The sequence below is a fragment of the Hippopotamus amphibius genome, chromosome 9 (genome assembly GCF_030028045.1).
Source record: "Hippopotamus amphibius kiboko isolate mHipAmp2 chromosome 9, mHipAmp2.hap2, whole genome shotgun sequence".
Lineage (NCBI taxonomy): Eukaryota > Metazoa > Chordata > Mammalia > Artiodactyla > Hippopotamidae > Hippopotamus > Hippopotamus amphibius.
In genome coordinates this window covers 121,923,983-121,941,594 of record NC_080194.1, presented here as the reverse complement: position 1 = coordinate 121,941,594, position 17,612 = coordinate 121,923,983, and the positions used below count along the sequence as shown (strand labels likewise).

Here is a 17,612-nt window from a genome sequence, read left to right as displayed (position 1 = left end):
GATGGGGCCCAGTGCTCTAGCCCCTTTTCCAGGCCCGTGGCCTCTGCAGACAGGGTCACAGTGGTCTGGAGGCCTCCAGGTGAGCCTCATGGGCCACTGAGGCAGGACACCCCCAGACTCAGCAGCAGGGCCAGCTGGGGACAGATCCTGACCAGCACTCCTTGGGCCCCTCCCTGCTGGAGCTGGCTTAGACCGGTTCGAGCCAGCCCAAGTCAGCGCTCTGGCCCTCCAACCTGGCAACTAGTCGTCATGGCAACCTCAAACTGGAGGCAGAGCCTGATGTGCGGTCGCAGGGCCTTGGGCTGCCCGGCCAGGGAGCATGGTGGCCTCGTGGGGGTGGACAGGCGTGAGGACACGGTGCTGGCTTTGCCAGGACAGTCCAGGGAGGCTGAGGGGACCCACAGGGACCCAGAGCCCAGCCAGGAGTCTATCTGGGCTCTAAGCACCGTGCTTCCTGGAGAGATAGGCTCCCAGCCTGTCCTGCCTGTGGTCAAGTCCACCTGGAAGCCCTAACGGTGGGTTCCTTGCTCTGCACCTGTGTAACAGCCTGGCCCGAGCCAGTCCTGGACACACTGACCCCAGGGGCCTGGTCAGGGTCTGAGGACAGTGTTCTGGCACCCTGGGGAGGTCCACCCTGGCGGTGAGAGCAGCCCCAGGTCCCCGCGGGGGGAACCTGCTCCAGCAGTCCAGGGAGGTGCAGGCGAGACTCAGGGGACAGGGGTCAGCGCAGGATGTGGGCCCAGCCTCAGCTGCCTGCACCCCGGCCTCAGAGGCGCAGAGAGGGGATTTGACCTTGGCTCTAGGGAATGTCACCCCCTGTCACTTGCGGGTCACCGAGTGTCTGATGCTGGAGACCAAGGGAGGAAACGGTCCCAGCAGCTCCTGGGCCAGCAGCACAGGACCGGTCAGTCTGGCTCCGTGGGGCAGGGTGGCACCGGGTAGGGGGAGGCCTGTGCAGATGCGGCAGGAAAAGGACACCCTGCAGGCGACAGTCAGTGGAAATGTTTTAATTAGAGGATTTTTAGGTACAGTGGTCAATCTACTGCCCACAATTTGTTACTAATCATTAGGCGCCTCATGCTGAGAACACACGCTCTTCCCTTACAGTAGAAACAGGATCATCACATTTCATAGTTCTTATGTTACAAGATTCACATCTTTGTTAAGCCAAGGACTGTGGAACAAAAAGGACAATTCATTAGCCGAAGTCATGACAATTTGCTAGAAACATTGATTACTTTTGAATGCTTTAACTAGAAAATATATTGAATTTCCATATGTATTAACCATATACATGTGTAACTATTACTAAGAGTAGTTCAGTCATTACAAAATAAGACATTCTGGGAGAAGCCACAAGTACACAACCCGCTGGATCCCCTCAAGGCCCTCCATACCCAACACATCGCAGACATCAAACCGGGAGCTCAGTAACTCAATGCGCATCCAGCTCAGCGAGCTGGCAAGGCACTGGGGCCTCAGAACCACAGATGTCGTGTGCTCAGGGGCCCTCAACTTCCACCGTGATCCTGTCGCCGGGCTGTAAATTTCCTGAGGCCAGCCTTGGCCCTTCCTGACTGGGGCCCAAGTGACCAGTCTTCCTTGAGCTCCTATGGGAATCACCCTGCCCCTTGGTCTGTGGGCTGGAGCCACGGGCACAGGGGCCCCCAGTGAGGGTCCTCAGGGTGGAGGGCAGGCTGGCTAGGGGCCTTGTTGGGATCCAGAGACCAGGTCTCCACCTTAGTTGTGCCAGGGTGAAGGACATGGGCTTGGCCCCCCTCTGCCACTTCCTGTCTCCCTCTTCGGCACCTCCTGCTGAGCCAGGACTCAGGCCCGCTTCTGACAGAGTCCAGGAAGCTCTGCAGCGGGCACATCCACAGTGCTGAGAGAGGCCTCTGGGCAGAGCAGGTTCAGATGCTTCAGGAAAAAGGAAGAGCCTGAGGGGCAGTGGCCTGAGAGCTGCTCTTTCAGGGCATCTGGGTGCCAGGACCACCTGCACCCATGGGAGATGCAAGCACAGGAGTGGGGGTCAGTGGAGAGTCGGGGGGGAGGGTCCTGCATGTGGAGGCTGGGGCAGCCGCCAAGGCCTGGGCGCCACCGGGTGGCAGTCACATGCCTCACCCGCAGGCTGGGCTCCATCGCCAGGGCCTGACCGCCCTCGGCTGCCTGTGCTGCCACTGTGGGGGCGAGTGCTCAGACAGTGGTCCTCTCCGGCCTCACTTGGCCTGAGTTAGGCATCTTGTCCTCCTGATGGTCCGGGGGTATGAGCTTTACAAAGGTATCGAAGCCAGTTCCAACCTGACCAGAACTCAACTCTCTAGTGCTCTGTAGCCCAGAACCCTGGGGTGGGGGGACAGAACACACAGCACTATTTACAGAGAACAGGGCTGAGTGGGGTGACGCTGTGCACACTGAGGCCACCTCCTCACTTTTAATGATGATAATGCAACAAAAACCTTTATATAAACAGTTTATTTACTCTAAACAGCAACACAGACAAACGCCATATAAACACAAAGGAAGTGATGCGGAAACGCAACGCTGGCTGACTGTGGATCTGAGGCTCCAAAGCAACGCAAGCCGGGCTCTGGGAGAGGAGGCGGCGGGGCGGGGCAGCTCTGATTTTCTGTTTCGTGCAGCCAGCTGGAGGCTAAGTGCAGCTCTAGACGGCGTGAAGCATGCCTGCATCCACGAGCAAAGGGAACTAGCTCCTTGGGACTCATCGAAGTATAAAAGTTTATAATTTTACAGCAGTTGAAATACTGACATCAATATTAAAATAAAAGCAAGTTTTACATAACAATCAAAAATACAAAAGACTGAAGGAAGAGACCCTGTATGAAAAACTGGGCGATTCAGCGAGTCGAGACTGTACCAGTGGCGGAAATGGAAAATGGCGCCCGCCCAACCCTCCCCAGGTGACCAGTAATTGTAGAGAGCAATGTTAGATTTGCAAAAATGTTGTAAACAAGTTCTTGCCAAACCAATCCCTTCCTTTTGACGATGCCACAGGCCGCTGCTTATGAGGGAGCAAACTTCTTGGCTTGTGCTCGAACCCTTTTCTCGTACTCCACTCTGTTTTGGCTGAGGAGGTCAAGAGAGAGACGTGTTAGGAGGTGTGGCCGCTGCCGGAGGGCGCCCAGGAAGCCCGGAGCAGACAGGTAAGGAGGTCTCGGGGGAACCAGTCCTGGGCCAAACCGGGAGGACGGGGAGCCCTGTGGTCCGCAGGTCTAGCCAGTGGCCAGCAGCTTCTCTCTAGCTCTGGGGCAGTATGTGTCATGCTCGTCTCTGGAGGAAACAGTGCGCAGAACCATCTGCTTCAAAACCAGACACAAACCTCTGGGGGTCTGCCCTCGGCTCTCAGTGCTGCGGGAGAAGGTGCAGCAGCTTACGGTGGCTGGGCAGGACCCCGGCTGGGGCTTCAGGCTGAGGACTCCCACTGATAAAAGGGGCCAGTGTGCACTGCTCAGAGGGGAGATGACATTTGTGGACAGGGCTCCTGAACGCCCAGTGCTAGGGCTGGTCGGGGACCCTCACGAAGGTGTGCGAAGCCTGTGGTAAGAAAGTCAGGGGTCCTTCTGAGCTGTGCTCTCAACAAACGTGGCCCCTCAGGCCGCTGCCCACAGCTCAGTGGTCACCACGGTCTAGGTGAGGGGTGGCAGAAGCTGCTCAGCTGCACCACAGCACCGCTGGCTCCAGTGCCCTGGGCCCTGCCTGCAGAACAGCAGTACCAGCAGTGGGAGAGCTCCAGCGCCAAGGCGGCTGCTTGCCACCCCAAGAGCTGGGGAGTGAGGCCATGGGACCAGCACCTACAGTGGTCTGAGTGCACCCCTGGCCCCCCACTTTCGACCCTGGCTCCTGTGTCAAGTCCAGGCTGCCACAGCCCAAGGGTGGAGGCAGCGGCCAGAAAGCTTTGGAAGAAGCAGTGGGACAGCCAAGTTCAGCTCCGCCACTGACCAAGCAGGGGCTGCGACAGGCCTGCAGGCACCTGCCAGGGCAGGACACGCCCTGTGACCTTTTGGAAGCGAAGGGAGAACAGCATCCAGCAAGTCGCAGGCAGACACCACTAGCCCTGGGCCAGCACTGACCACACAACCGGGAAGAGCCTTGGTGCCTGATGTGCAGAGCAATGTCCCATGGCACCGCGGTCACACGCCGCCGCCACCACCAACACAGGAAACCCAGGAAAACCCGGCTCTGCTCTATGGGCAGAGGGGAGACATCTTCACTTCGTGGGCCAGGCACCTCTGTCGCAAGGGCTCAGCTCAAACGAGTACCCCAGCGACCTTGTCTACCAAGGGTGCAGGCCAACGGGATGTGGCAGTGAAAGCACACAGCGCCCAGCTCAGGGTCAGGGCAGCAGTCGCTGTGCCCCCAAGCAGTGAGCTCCAGCTCCACGAGAGCCACCGAGCAACATCCCCTGGCAGGGACCCTGGGGAGGAGGCCGGATTGAAGTCTGGACTCCGTGTGGGCCTCGGCCCTGCCCAGGGGCGTCTTGCCGCCGTTGGCCGACACTGGACTGGGCCCAGAGACCTGAGCCATTTTGGGGAGAGAAATGCATCTCCTGCAACACAGTGCTTCTCTCAAGGTGGCCTCAGGACAGCTGGGGTGCTGGCTGTCAGGGCCGACCAAGGACAGTCCCAGCCTCTGCTTTACCCTCCAGCTCCTGCTCCAGATGCCCTGCAGGAAGGAACAGGCCCCTGCCCAGCCTCTCCCAAGGGCCAGCCCCTTGGGTCCCAGGCCATTGGAGCACCTGGACTGCGTTCTCAGAAAACACTATGCTCCATTTCCCTGTTCCCGTCAGGTGTGGGGCTGGGTTTCTGAATGTGGGCAGATGGAGCAGTGGGCATCAGAACCCCCAGCCTGGCTTAAGGCCCCATCCAGACCAGCCCGGGGAGGACCACAGAGCCAGTTCCACGTTGCAAAATTTAACTACTACTCACCCCATTGTCACACCAGGCTTCCTCCCTCAGCACGGACAGTGGATGCAGGACCCACAGGCCATGCAGGGAAGGGCCGGGTATGGAGTGGACACCTGGCACTAGGGGCAGGGGGGTGGGCATCACAGCAGCTGGTTGGCGAAGAGCAACCTCACGCCCCTGCTGACCACCCCCACAGGAGGCACCACACCCAGGCAGGACCAGGAAGAGGGGCTGAGATGGGGAGGGCAGCAGGGGGGCCAAGGTGGGAGGTCTGCGGTCCCTGGTTGAGCTGGGCTGTTGGACATCCCTCCATCAGGGCCCACACCCAGGGCGACGTTCCCCCTGAGCTGGACCAGGGTCACAGAGGCACAGGGCCGACCCAGCCACAGCTCAAGACACAAAGTGGCCAACACCTGAGCTCCGCCTCCTGATGCCCCCACCCTGTCCCCATCTGTGGTTGCAGGGTGCCTGGCTGCCATGTCCTCCCCCCACCCTGCCAGCTGCCTCCCAGCCGCCTCCCAGCCAGGCTGTAAGGGACAGCTGAGACCAGAGTTCAGGAAGGCCAAGGAGAAGTCGCAGCATATGGGATCGGATGGCTACTAACCAGTAGATCGTGTAGGCCTCTGCTTGAGCTGGGTCTTGGATATTTGGTTCATTTAGAAGTTCCTGTATTCCTAATAAGATCTGTGTAAGAGACAAAACAAACACAGCAAGGTGGGAGGCCAGCGGTCTGACGGGCAAACTTTCCCAGGACGTTGGCTTCAGCTATGGAGAAGGACCACTGACCCTTGGGCCCCAAAGGGTGGAGGCAGCTTGCACTGCGTACCTGCTTAATCGTGATGGCCGGCCTCCAGTCCTTGTCTTCCTCCAGGATGGACAGGCACACTGTGCCCGAGGGGTACACATTCGGGTGAAATAACGGTGGTTCAAACTTGCCTGGAGCGTGAGGAAGGAAGGAAACGTGTTTCTGGCGGCAGGTGTCTTCCTACTGAGTAACGTCCTACCCCGACAGGACCCCTCCCCCTGCACTGGGGCACCTGGCCAAGAACTACTTAGGAAAAGAAAACTGGCCCTGAAGCGGGAGGAGCAAGCATGCGCCTTCCTGACAGACTCAGAGGGGGAAGCCACGTCCTCCCAGGACCCCAACCAGGGTGGCCGGCAGTCAGAACACAGAGCCCCGGACGGCTGCCCCCACATCCTCCCAGCTGGCCTGACTCAGGCAGATGGGAAGGGGCTGCTGCAGCGGGTGAGGAGGGTCCTGGGGAAAGCCAAGGGCAGAAACTCAGAGGCCCTTCCAAACGAGCAGTCACTTTCAAAGCAGATCATCCTGCTTCAAAACAGAGGCTTTTAGAACCCCGCATTCTTTCTTCAAATACAAAATAATACAAAACAAAAAAAGTTAATTTTCTTAAAAAAAAAAAAAAAAAAAGGAAAAATACGTATAAGAAATTTGAATATAAAAGAACAGGAAAAACCTGCCATAATGAGCCCAACCCAGGGTCCATTAACTCACCTAACGTTTTAGTCTATTTCTCTCATCTGGGCACCTTCCCCCTTTCTCTTGATTTTAAAACATTATTTAATTATACCCAGAAAAGTTCAGCATGTGTTGTACACTTGATGAATTACCAAAAATGAACACACCCACTTATACCAACATCTTTCAGAAAACTCCCTCCCTTACCTGCCCCATTATTCCAACTTGTACACCCTGCCCCCTCAAGAGGACTCTGCATCTAGGGGTCAATTCCCACCTTGCTGCCGCGCAGGCATCACTGGGAGAAGCTGCCCACGGACCTGCCCACCGCACTCTGAGCTACTATGACTGAAGCTGCGAACATTCTTGAACGTGAATTCTGGTGCACGTGTGTGTGCACTTCAACATGAAAATTCTGGGTCACAGGGCATCCGTGTTGAACTTGAGTAGATACTGCTCGTTTCCACAGCGGCTGCACCAACTTACATGCTGCCAGCAGGGTCTGTGAGTTCCCATGCTTCATGACTCTGCCAGTCCCTGGTGCTGTCAGCCATGGAATTCAGCCACTTTGACAAATGACAGTAGTTGCCTCTCGTGGTTCTGATCTGCATTTCCCTCTCGTTCCCTGCGATGCACTGGCTGCTTCTTCGGAGAAGCTCTTGTTCAAATGTCTCACACGCTTTTCTTGTTGACTTGCAGATGCTCTTTTCATATGCAGGACACAAGCCCCTTGTCAGTTATGTCTCCTAAATATCTTCTCCCACTCCAAATTCATCTTTTTTCTCCTTTAATTGTACCTTTTGGTGGATATCAGTTCCTAACTTTAACCTGAGGTATCAATCTTGTTTCTCATCTAGAGAGGGTGCTGGATAAACACCAGCACCCCGGCCCCCGCGTCTCAGGTCACCAGCTGTCTTCCCAGGTCACCCTCCTGACCCCAACACTGCCATTACACGGACTGCTGACCTCCATAAACAGAAGCTGGTCCAGCTCCTTGGCGCCTGGCAGACGTACCCAGGTCATGAACACTCACAGACCCTCCCTTCTCTCTTCAGACTCCCACCACTCACCCAGGCTGCCCCCAGCTCTCTCCGGACACATACACTGCCCAGGCCATTAGGCGAACATACACGTGCTGGGTATCTCCTCAGTGAACATCTGGTCCTGCAGCAGGTATGCGCAGCCCCAGTAGATGAACCAAGAGGTTTCCAAGGGAAGTGTTCAGAACTAGTGATGTGCTCTGTAGAGCTGGGACCCGTCCCTCCCTGCTGCCTGTTCCTGCTGGGTTGTCACTTGCAGTGTCTGGTGATGAGGTTGCGTGCCTTCACCTGGGCCCACTGGGCAGGTGGAGAGACTCTTTTGTGAAGGGGTTTGAGCTAATGGCTGTTTGCCTTTTCTCACCAAGGTGCAGATGCTCTTGATGTGTTTGGGATGAGAACAAATGAACGCATCCCATCTCTTTCCTCTTCACTCTCACTGGTGTCTCCTGGTGAGATGGTCTTGATTTCAAGGTAGTCCTACCCACTACTTTTTTCCTTATAGGGGGTGGGGGGGCCACTCTGTGTGCTTCTCTGGTTAACAGCTCTTGGCCCGCCCACGTGACACGTGATGGAGCAGTCCTCCCATCTCCTCCACAGCCGTATGTCCCACTGGGCACCAAGATCTGCAGGAAAGCTCGCTCTTCTTCCACTGGGCCCCCACACCTCCCAGCATCACCTCTGTCACCAGCCAAGCCCGTACACAGCTGGCCTCTGTTCTGCAGGCCTGCATCTCAGCCAGAGTCCCTGTAGCAGGTCTCAGCCTGCTTTCCGTCTTGCCATCCTACGGGCCTGAGAGCTCTCCTCACCCAAAGAGCCCTGGCCTGGGCCTCACACTGCCCGCCCCCACCAAGCGCGGCTGTTCTCGGCACTCTGCATTTCTTACATTTTGGAGTCTGCACGATAGTTTCCAAACAAGTCTGCTTGTGTTGCACTTGGGATCACACTGAAACTGCAGAAGAGCCAGGAGGACAGGCTCGCGCACTCACAGTCTCCTGGGTACACATACCACCTGCCCCACCAGGGAAGTCCCTTCTTTATTTTATTTTATTTTTTTTTTGGCACACGGGCTTAGTTGCTCCGAGGCATGTGGGATCTTCCTGGAGCAGGGATTGAACCCGTGTCCCCTGCATTGGCAGGCAGATTCTCAACCACTGCGCCACCTAGGAAGCCCAAAGTCCCTTCTTAATTTTTAAAAATTTTTCATTTTTTTTCAGCAGAGAGATCTTAAGCATCTTTGCTGGATTCATCCCATGGCACTTGATGCCACTCTACGTTGTATAATTTAAAAGCTTTCATGTGTTGTGATCACATGGAAATGGGTTTGTGTGAATTAGTCTGTCACTCAGCAACCTCAGACTCAGAGAAGGATCGGCGGTGGTCCTGTCTTCCAATTCCCGTGCTGGGGTTTCTTGTTCTTACCTGGCTCTACCTGCTAGCAATTCCAATACAAGGTGGAATAAAAGTGATAGAAGCAGCTACAGTTTATCTCATTTCTCTATCAAAGATACTCTTTAAGGTAATACCTATGGGTGGCAAAAAAACTGAAACAGCAAAGAACCTCTTCCGATGAAATAAGTCTCCACCCCAGTGGTGAACTGTTAGTTTCAGAAACTCTTCTGGCTGTGCTTTTATAACGGACATTACTTCTCTCTCTTGAACTACCAGCCACCAGAGTGAATGCTGCCAGTCCTGCCCCACCACGTGCCAGGCACTCTTCCCACGCCGGGGCACGCGTTAACCCACCCAATTAACCATAGACAGTGTTTGTGGATTTCCAGCTACAAAAGGCAAGGGACCTGGGGCCCCTTCTGAGTTTTGCTGAACTGTGTTCCACCGGTCTGGCCACAGCACTATCTCGGATGCAGCCTCAGCCCTTTCTTTCTGCAGCCTTCTCTGGAGACTTCATTGCACTATCCACCCAGGGGGCACATGCAGTACCACACGGCTATGAAATTCTAACAGGTAACAAGACCCCCTGAGGGGTAAGGCTCTGGACCATGGTCCTCTGCACGCACGCCCCACCCAGGGCTGGAACTTGGTGGCACTAAGGACCCAGGAGCCTCCCAGTGATAAGTGCTGGGATTCTGGGATCTGAGACTGGGCCCGTTATGTGTGTCTTCAGCCACTGGGGGTAGAAACAGACTCAGATCCTCGGCCAACCACAGGGATCAGAACCTCTAGAGCCACCCCAGGAGCAAAACAGGACATAACTGAGGCTCTGAAGGCCCAAGCTCTCTAAGAGGACCCTGGGTCTCCCTGATGGAACATGGGAGGAGTTGACAGACTTCTGAGGACTTCCTTCTACTTACATTTCGGCGGTGAGGACGGATAATCGTCTTTGAACAGCATCCGTAGTTTAAACAAGCCTCCTTCCCAAGGAGTCTGTTGGGAAACACAACTGTCATCAGGTGTGCTGCAGGCCTCTGCAGCGGCCCAGGCCCAGGAGGCGCAAGGGGCTTGCTCTGGCTGCGCCCCAGGACTGTGAGGGCCCCCTAAGGCGGCTCCTAACCGCTCACGGCCCTGCTGACTCACCACGAGGATTGTCGCGGCCTCCATGGTCCCCAAAGTGAGTTGAAAAGTCCATTCCCTGGCGGGACAGGAGGCACTGGGTGGGGAGGTTCCCCTAGGGGGGAGCACGGGTCCCTGGGCAGCCTCCCAGCTCCAGGTCCCTGTATGCCTTCCCCCACCACCCTGGGTCCTGCTCCTGCTGCATCTTTACAGCCAACCATGGGTAGGAGGAAATGGAGGCAATGAAGCCCTGATGTCACCCAGACACCTCAGGGGGCTCCTCCTTCCTTCCAGGTCACCCAAAAAGAGAATGTAGGGTCCCCAGAGACCCTTCCTCCCGAATGCTTCCAATGTGCCAGTCCTAACGGACCCAGGCCCACTCAGGTGAGGGGAGGATGCGGCACTATGGTCCACAATGAAGGACACACAGGACCCCACACAGCCAACCTAGGTGGCTGATGCCTGGCCTCTGTATCTAAGGATGTGCAAGCGTCCTAGGCTCAAAGACCAACCTCCCCCCCCCCCGGCCAAGCATCACCATGTCCAGGCTGCTTCAGCCTCAGCACAACCTCAGCCCCTCCCCTCCCCAGGGTTCCACCTGTCCCGGGACGTGGCAAGGGGGCTGTGTGGCGCCACCCCTCTCCACCTGCCACAGCCCAACTCCTTTCTGAATGAAGACTCCCCAGCGGAACATGTCACCCTAACCTTGCCCCCTGGCCAGGGGACGGGAACAGGGCCCACATGACCGTCACAAGTGTCACGCACACTTGAACCTGAGTTCTTCTGAAAGGGGGTGGCCCCTCTTACCCCCTTCTTCCCGGGAATGGCGCACTCCCAGTTCATGAGGTTCATCGTGCCGTCGGGGTTTTTTGTTGGGACGGCCACAAAACCCTGAGAGGAAACAACACAGGCACGTGAGTGCCAGGGCAGCAGGTTCCCTGCTCCAGAGATAAGCCCACCAGCATCAGCCCAGAGGCCACACAGCCGACCCCCCAGAACCTGACGTTCTTGTCAAGGGGAAACCATCACCCTGCTGCACACAAAAGTAAAGCTTTCCTTACAAACGGGTGGTCTTTTCTCCAAGCTTTCCTCTCCTGGGCGAGTCTGCTGAGGGCAATCCCCGACATGTTCGCGTCCCTGGAAGAGATGGGCGGAGCGTGCCATGAGCACAGGCAGCCATGGGCCCTGTGCCCCTCACCCTGAGCCTGGTCCCACAGACTTGCCTCCAAGAAGCAGGCCAACAAAGGCTCCCATCCAGCCCCATATATCACTCTGAACAAGCTGCCCCTCCTGGGATCTGGATGGGTGTCACGCCCCCATGGGCGCCCCCAGCCTCCTGGTGCAGGCAGCTCCCCAGGGAAGAGGGAGCGGGCCTCCCACCCCCAGGTCCCCACAGCGCGTGCTTTGACCTCCATTTCATGGTGACATAGAGCTCCAGAGAAGCGAAGTCACACAGCTGCCAGGTGCTGCATGGAGAGGGGGCGCCACACACTCCCAGCAGCCACCTGCCCACCAGCCCTGCCCTCTTCGTCCTGCAGCACCCCGCTGGAGTGACAGGGGCCCCAATTCCACTGTCAGACTCTGTAGCAGAGGCTGGGACTAGATGGATGTCCAGACGCAGGCCTGAGACCTGGGAGGGGCAGTCACCAAGTGCACCCCTCTGTCGGCCCAGGGACATGGGGGTACTGGCAGGCCTCCAGCCCAGGATCAGGGGCTCAGAGTCTAGACTCAGGCCTGGCCAGGAGAGCCCTGGTTCTGGAAGGCAGCCGCGGGCAGAGAGTAGGGGCGAGGGGCAGAGGCCACACAAGTTCAGAGACAGCACCCCCACCCTCCGTATCCAACAGACCCACCTGTCACCAGGCCTGAGGGCTTGGGCCCTCCTCAGCTCCCGCCACTGCCTCACCCTAGAGCCCCACCCTAGGACCCGCTGCCACGCCGCCTGTCAGGAGTGGGCCAAGACACGTCTCCCACTGACTTTGGGAAAGTCAACAAAACGGGGAGTAGGCCCTTGAGCTACTCAAACTCCTGGTTACTGCTAAACGTCGGGCTCCCCCCGCACCTCTGGGCCACAGGCCCTCAAGGCTCAGCGCCCTCAGCCATTCGGATTCACTGCTTGGAGTCCACGTCAGCCCAGCTCCTGGGTGCTGCTGACGCAGCCCACAGACCAGGCACAGGGCACGCAACCAACCAGAACTCCTGCTGCCTTCGACATCCTTCTACCCACAAGAACCTGGCCTTCAGAGGTCACGCGACTTGGAGAATTTGACCCTAATTGTGTTTGCTGGTCTTCAGAGCCTACAGGAACATTAAAGATACCTGAAATCAAGTATTTCCATAAAGCAAGGCTTTAACAAGACTGAGGGGGGTGTCTCCTAGATATGCATAGCTGACAAGCGGCCAGTGGCTTGCCTCCACCCTGCAGGCTTGCGCTGGAGGGCCCGGGGACAGGCCTCCTCTGCATCTCTGGCAGGGAAGAGGTCCAGTGCCTCGAGTTCCCTCGGACAACATGGGGTGCCCCCTGCAACCACAACAGGGCTCTCAACCAGGCACAGAAGAACAAAGATAGACCTATCTTCTGCCAAAGATAGACCTGGAAACCGGCTGTGCTTCCCAGTAGTGCCGGCCCTGCCTGAGCTGGGGACCAGCAACGCTGATTTCGGAGCCAAGACCGGAAGATCCAGAAAGTAACCTGCCCACTGAGGGTGGAGCCTCAACTCAAACCCGGGGGGGTTTTCCGGTGGGAGGGCTGCTTCTCACCACAGCTCCCCTCCCCTGGCTCAGGCTGACCCTCAACTGCTCCAGCAATCCAAATCGCAACCTTGTGCCAGCATGTGTTGCACAAGGCCCCAAACAACATAAACACGCCCACGCTTGTGCAGGAGGGTTGGGGTCAGGTCAACAGTTCAACAGCAGATTAGCCAATCAGCATGGCCCTGGGCGGCTGTCTCACTGGGTGCTTGTTACAAGAGCACGTCCCCAGACCCAGTGGTCCCATAGAGCCAGGGGCTCTGCAGGAGTCTGGCTCATGAATGACTCTCCAGGAAGTAAGTGTAACGGGGTGGGGGTGGGATCGCCACCGCGGCCTCCAGCATCACCCAGGAGCCCAGGTCTCAGGAAGCAGGGTAAGTTACGGCAAAACACCAGAGCAATTGGATGTGGTGCGTCATCAGTAAACACGTATACTCATGTCACTGTAAGAAAGTGATGGCCAAAAATCAAAGCCCCACACTCAGAAGGCCTGGTGACAGGAGCTGCTGCCCTGGCAGCACTCAGACCCCTGAGCACACCTTCTAAATGGCTCTAACCCTGCTCAACCTCAAGATCAAGTCCAAGAAAAGGAACACCAGACCTGCACCCAAAACAGAATCTCTCTGCCACCCCCGGCCCAAGTTCTGGCCTGCCTGCTTCCTCTCCATCCATGGACCTGACCGTCAGGAACAGTCTGGGATCTCCTTCACTGGATGGCACACCTTTGTCTGGTATTTTCATTCATTCACACAACGTAAATCAAGGAATGACAAGAGCTTTGGTGCCCGGAGGGCTGACATGGGAGAGGTGCCAGGAGACACAAGGCAGGACGATGAGATGTGCGGCACCTGGTCCTCATGGTGGTCAGGTGGCTGCCTGGGCACAGCCTGCAGCCGTGGGCTCAGCCCAAGAACAGAGGGAAGAGTGGGCACTGGTCCTTAGGGCCTGGGATTGCCTGAGGGAAGCGGGCAGCCAGTGGGGGTCAGGGCAGAGGGAGCCCCAGCCAGCTTTTGTCTTTAAGGCTCTCTCTGGTTGGAGGCTAGGGCAGTAACCCCAAAGTCTGAAAATCCTTTATTTCTGAGACTTTCTCAAACCCTTCACTTCAAATGGCTCCTCTAAAACAGAACTTGATCCCACCTCATCCCCAGGGCCAGTGGGAACACCTCCCCTGCAGGGGGCTTGAGGGACGTGGAGGATGCCCGCAGCAGGCCCCTCTCCGGCAAGGCAGAGCACACAGCACAGCCTGGCGGCCGCCTCTCAACTGATGAACACAGAAATTCAGCAGCAGAAGACAAGCAGTGCAGCAGGTTCCCAGTTCCCGGTGAGTCTGCGCTCGGCCAGGAGTCAAGACTGGTTTTTGGAGCCCCAGGGTAGCACTCTGGACATCCAGGAGCTGTGGGTTCTGGAACGGGCAAGCCGGCACTCAGACGGCTCTGGAAGGGCAGGGCTGGGCCAGGACGCAGAAGAGGCTGGCAGGGTGATCCTGAGCGCCGCCTGCCTGCTGACCATGTGCCAGGACCCCACCACAGGCCACCTCTTCTGCTGGCAATGGACAAAGCCGCCTCTGCAGGCCCTGTCCGAGCACCAGATGTGGTAGTCTCAGGTGTGAAAGAAACTTAATTGGTGGGGGGAGTCCCACAGGAGCTCCTGCAGCCCCTTACTCAGGGTGCCAATGGACCACACCAGGCACCAAAAAGACCACTGCCATTGCCAGGGCAAAGAGCCACAGGTGTACACCTGCACTGTCCCAGGCAGAGGCCTGGGCTCCTGCTCCCCAAGAGAAAGCACCCAATTTAGTACATTTTAATTACAACATGGAGCCACCCTTCAGAATCCCACTTAGAATCGAATTTGCCTTCCCCAAATGACAGAGAGGCACCTAAGGAGCTGTTAAGTGTTACTAGACACTTCAGAGCAGCAAAATCATTGAGATGTAAAGATAAGATATCCATGAACTGCTAGAGACAGCCTGCCGGACAGGAGGTGGGTTCTCCAGGCAGACCCTGCAAATCTGCAGTCATCTTTTCCCAGGTGGGGCTGTACTTGAACTTGTTCTTCTCAGATCATACTCTGCTAGTTGACAGCAGACTTCAGAGCCACTTACTGGCTGCATATGTGGGCGAGCAGCTTCTCTCTCCCACCCTCAACCTTCTCACCTGTAAAATGGGCGACAGCATTATAACCCCCACAGGTTGGTCCGGGATGAATCTGATGAAGGATCAGCAACCCTGGACGGGCCTTTTCCACCCAAACGTAAACTCCCCAGGAGCAGGCGCTCACTTCACCTGATGCAGGAATACTGCACTCAGGAGACCCTCCAGCCCAGGTGCACTTCCCTGTTCTTTCCTGACACACCTCCCAGAACCCCAGGCCGTTTCTGAAGCAAAGCTCCAAACCTCCAGAAAGACTCACCAGACAAAGGTGCAACAAGATGCAGAATTCACCCCTAAACCACCTAAAAGGCCATAAGCAAGTCAGGACAAACTTGGGATCCATCTCCCTTTTCTGCTGGGTAGGTTCTCTATTCAAAGGCAGAGTTTCCTTAAAAGCAAGAAACATTTACGGCTACAGGCTTTAAAAGGCGAGCAACAAAAGCCAACTCCGCGAACACATAACAATAACTTTGCAAACTGAGGAACTAAGCTTATTTCCAAATCATACAAACCAAACCAGTTAATTCTGATTTAGGGGCAGCTGCTGGTCGTTACTATGAGCCCAGCTAATCATTCCCTCGCCTTCCTCCTACTCGCGTAACTACCACTTTCAGCCTCCGTGCAATTGGTACAAAGCAGTCTTGGGATGAAATCTCCCCGTCAAGGGAAGCGCTAACACTCAGAGTCCCACCAAGTGCGAGCGGAGTGCCAGAGACGCAAGAGCTCAGACTTGTTTTCATTTCTCTGCATCACACGCCGCCCCACGAGCGCGCCGGCGCTTCTGCAGCGCGCGGCTGTGCACTCTTTGTGCGGCGCGTTCTCTCCCGGGCTGGAACGCGCCACAGGTTCGCGCGCAGACCGTGACCCCGGAAACGCTCCGCCTCGGCGGAGGGCTCGGCGCTCCTGTCAGCGCGGCCCGAGCGGCGGGCGCCGTCTGCGGCCCGGGATGCGACCAGCGCGTCGCGACCCGCCCCGAGCGCGCGCCCGAGCGGACGGCCCCCGCTCCCCGGGGCCGCGGCGGGCCAGGGGTCGGGCCGCGGGCCGGTGAGCCCAGCGGGCCGGCCCCCGCCGCGGCGTCAGCAGCCCGGGGCGGGCCGGTTCCCGGGAGCGGGCCGGGCCGGGCCGCGGATGGAGGGCGCCCGCCCGGCCGGGCCCGACGGCGACGGAGGCCCCGGGCCGCCGATGCCTGGCCCCCGGCCCGCTCGCCCCGCCGCGCTCACCTCGGGCGGCCGCGGCCCGGCGAGCGAGGCGGACGAGGCGGCGGCGGCGCTCCCTTTGTCTCGGGACTTCCCTCCCGAGCCCGCTCCGCGCGCAGCCCGAGCGCTCGAGGACCCCGGCGCGGGCGGGGCGGGGCGGGGCCTGCGGAACCTGCCCGCCGCGTGCCTGCCCCGCAACCCGCCGCCGTCGCCGCGCGCCCCGCGCCGCACGCGCAGCTGTACACCACCCGCCGCCCGCGTCTCGCCGCCGCGCACCCGCGCCCCGGGCCCGGCTCCGGAGCCCGGCCTGGCGGCGGCTTTCCAGTCAGGCGGCGCTCTGGACACCTGTGCCCTTAAAGGAGCCGCGTCCCCGATGTGAGGGAGCGTCTGCAAACTTCCCTTCGCAGGGCACGCGTCCACCGGAGGACACACCGGCGAGCGGCGGGGCAACGGGGAGGCCGAGATCTCCAAGGGCTCCCCGGATGCCCCGCGGGCACCTCCCCGGGCACGGGTCCTGGAGGTCTCCTTGAGGCTAGGATCCGGGGCCGGGGAGCAAAGACCACTGAGGCCTAGGGATCCCTGAAGCGTCACATCACGGTGACGATCCCTCGCGCACGGCACTTTGTGAAGCCCCTTGCAATTGGCCAGTTCGGGGCCCTGGGCGGGGCGTCCGTCGTATCTGCCCAATGAGCAGACCCTGTATAAAAGGCCGCGTGCTCGCCCGACCGACGGGAGGAGAAGTGCGGACGCTCCCTAACCCGGGGGCTGGCCCTGGGGGGAGGGGCGTCGCGGCTGCGAGCCGGTGGGGGGAGGGGGAGGGGGAGGGGAAGGGAGGCGGGCGGAATCACCGCCCAGTCCCTGCCGTCAGGGTCTCAGGTCCACCGTGTGTCTGTGTGCGAACGCCGGTCCCCGGCCACGCTGGGCGCCTCCCCGTCGGGCGGCCCCTAACTCCCGTCCCCTGCCTCGGGATGGGAGGGGGCGCTTTCCAAGGTCAGCCCGCCCAGCCCTTGGGCGCTTTGGGATCAGGTGGCGAGAGGTGTCCCGGGCCCCGACCGGGACAGAGCGGCCGGTGCAGGGCTCCTGGCCGCCCTGGACAGAGGAGGGGACTTGTATTCATTCACTTTTTCCTTCTCTTTCACAGTCTCCCTCTGTCTCCTTCTTCCTCCTCCATTTCCTTCTGTCCCCCGCCCTACCCCCTCCAAGTCCCCTAGTTGGCACTGTGCTGAGAATGTTGGCCTCCAGGGCAGGACCCTAGGTCTGGTGTCCCAAGGCCCACATCTGGCCCAAAGCTCTCAGCGCGTGTGCAGTGGCTGAATTCCATGTGCTCCCAGCCTTTCTGTTTCTCGCGGGGGAGTACAGTGAGGATGGCCCCAAGCCCTGAGAATGGAGGGGGGTGGGGGGGAGCGGAGCAGCGGGGGCAGGGCGGGAGTAGCCTCCTAGGTGTGGTGGCTCTGCTGGGCTGGAGGGGGGTTCTGCCTAGGGTACCTCCTGGTCAGCAGTGGCCCAGCCAGAGGGCCTGGTTATAGTAATTGGTATCCCAGGTAAGTGAGGCCAGAGGGCCTGACCCC

The 17,612-nt window shown here is 58.5% G+C and overlaps 1 protein-coding gene across 2 annotated transcripts; it reads right to left on the bottom strand.

Annotated features, from left to right (window-relative positions):
- Nucleotides 1-2,453: 2,453 nt before the first annotated feature.
- UBE2I (ubiquitin conjugating enzyme E2 I) lies at nt 2,454-16,216 on the bottom strand. Of its 2 annotated transcripts, none has more exons than XM_057748857.1 (7): nt 16,069-16,216; nt 11,009-11,084; nt 10,755-10,838; nt 9,749-9,821; nt 5,749-5,858; nt 5,527-5,606; nt 2,454-3,084 (listed from the first exon to the last, which is right to left on the bottom strand). In XM_057748857.1, the coding sequence occupies exons 2-7, from the start codon at nt 11,072-11,074 to the stop codon at nt 3,021-3,023; spliced, it is 477 nt and encodes a 158-aa protein (XP_057604840.1). In that variant the 5' UTR covers nt 11,075-11,084; nt 16,069-16,216; the 3' UTR covers nt 2,454-3,020. The 2 variants fall into 2 exon arrangements, with proteins under 2 accessions (XP_057604840.1, XP_057604841.1); XM_057748858.1 differs by lacking the exon at nt 16,069-16,216 and adding an exon at nt 14,852-15,090.
- Nucleotides 16,217-17,612: the final 1,396 nt, after the last annotated feature.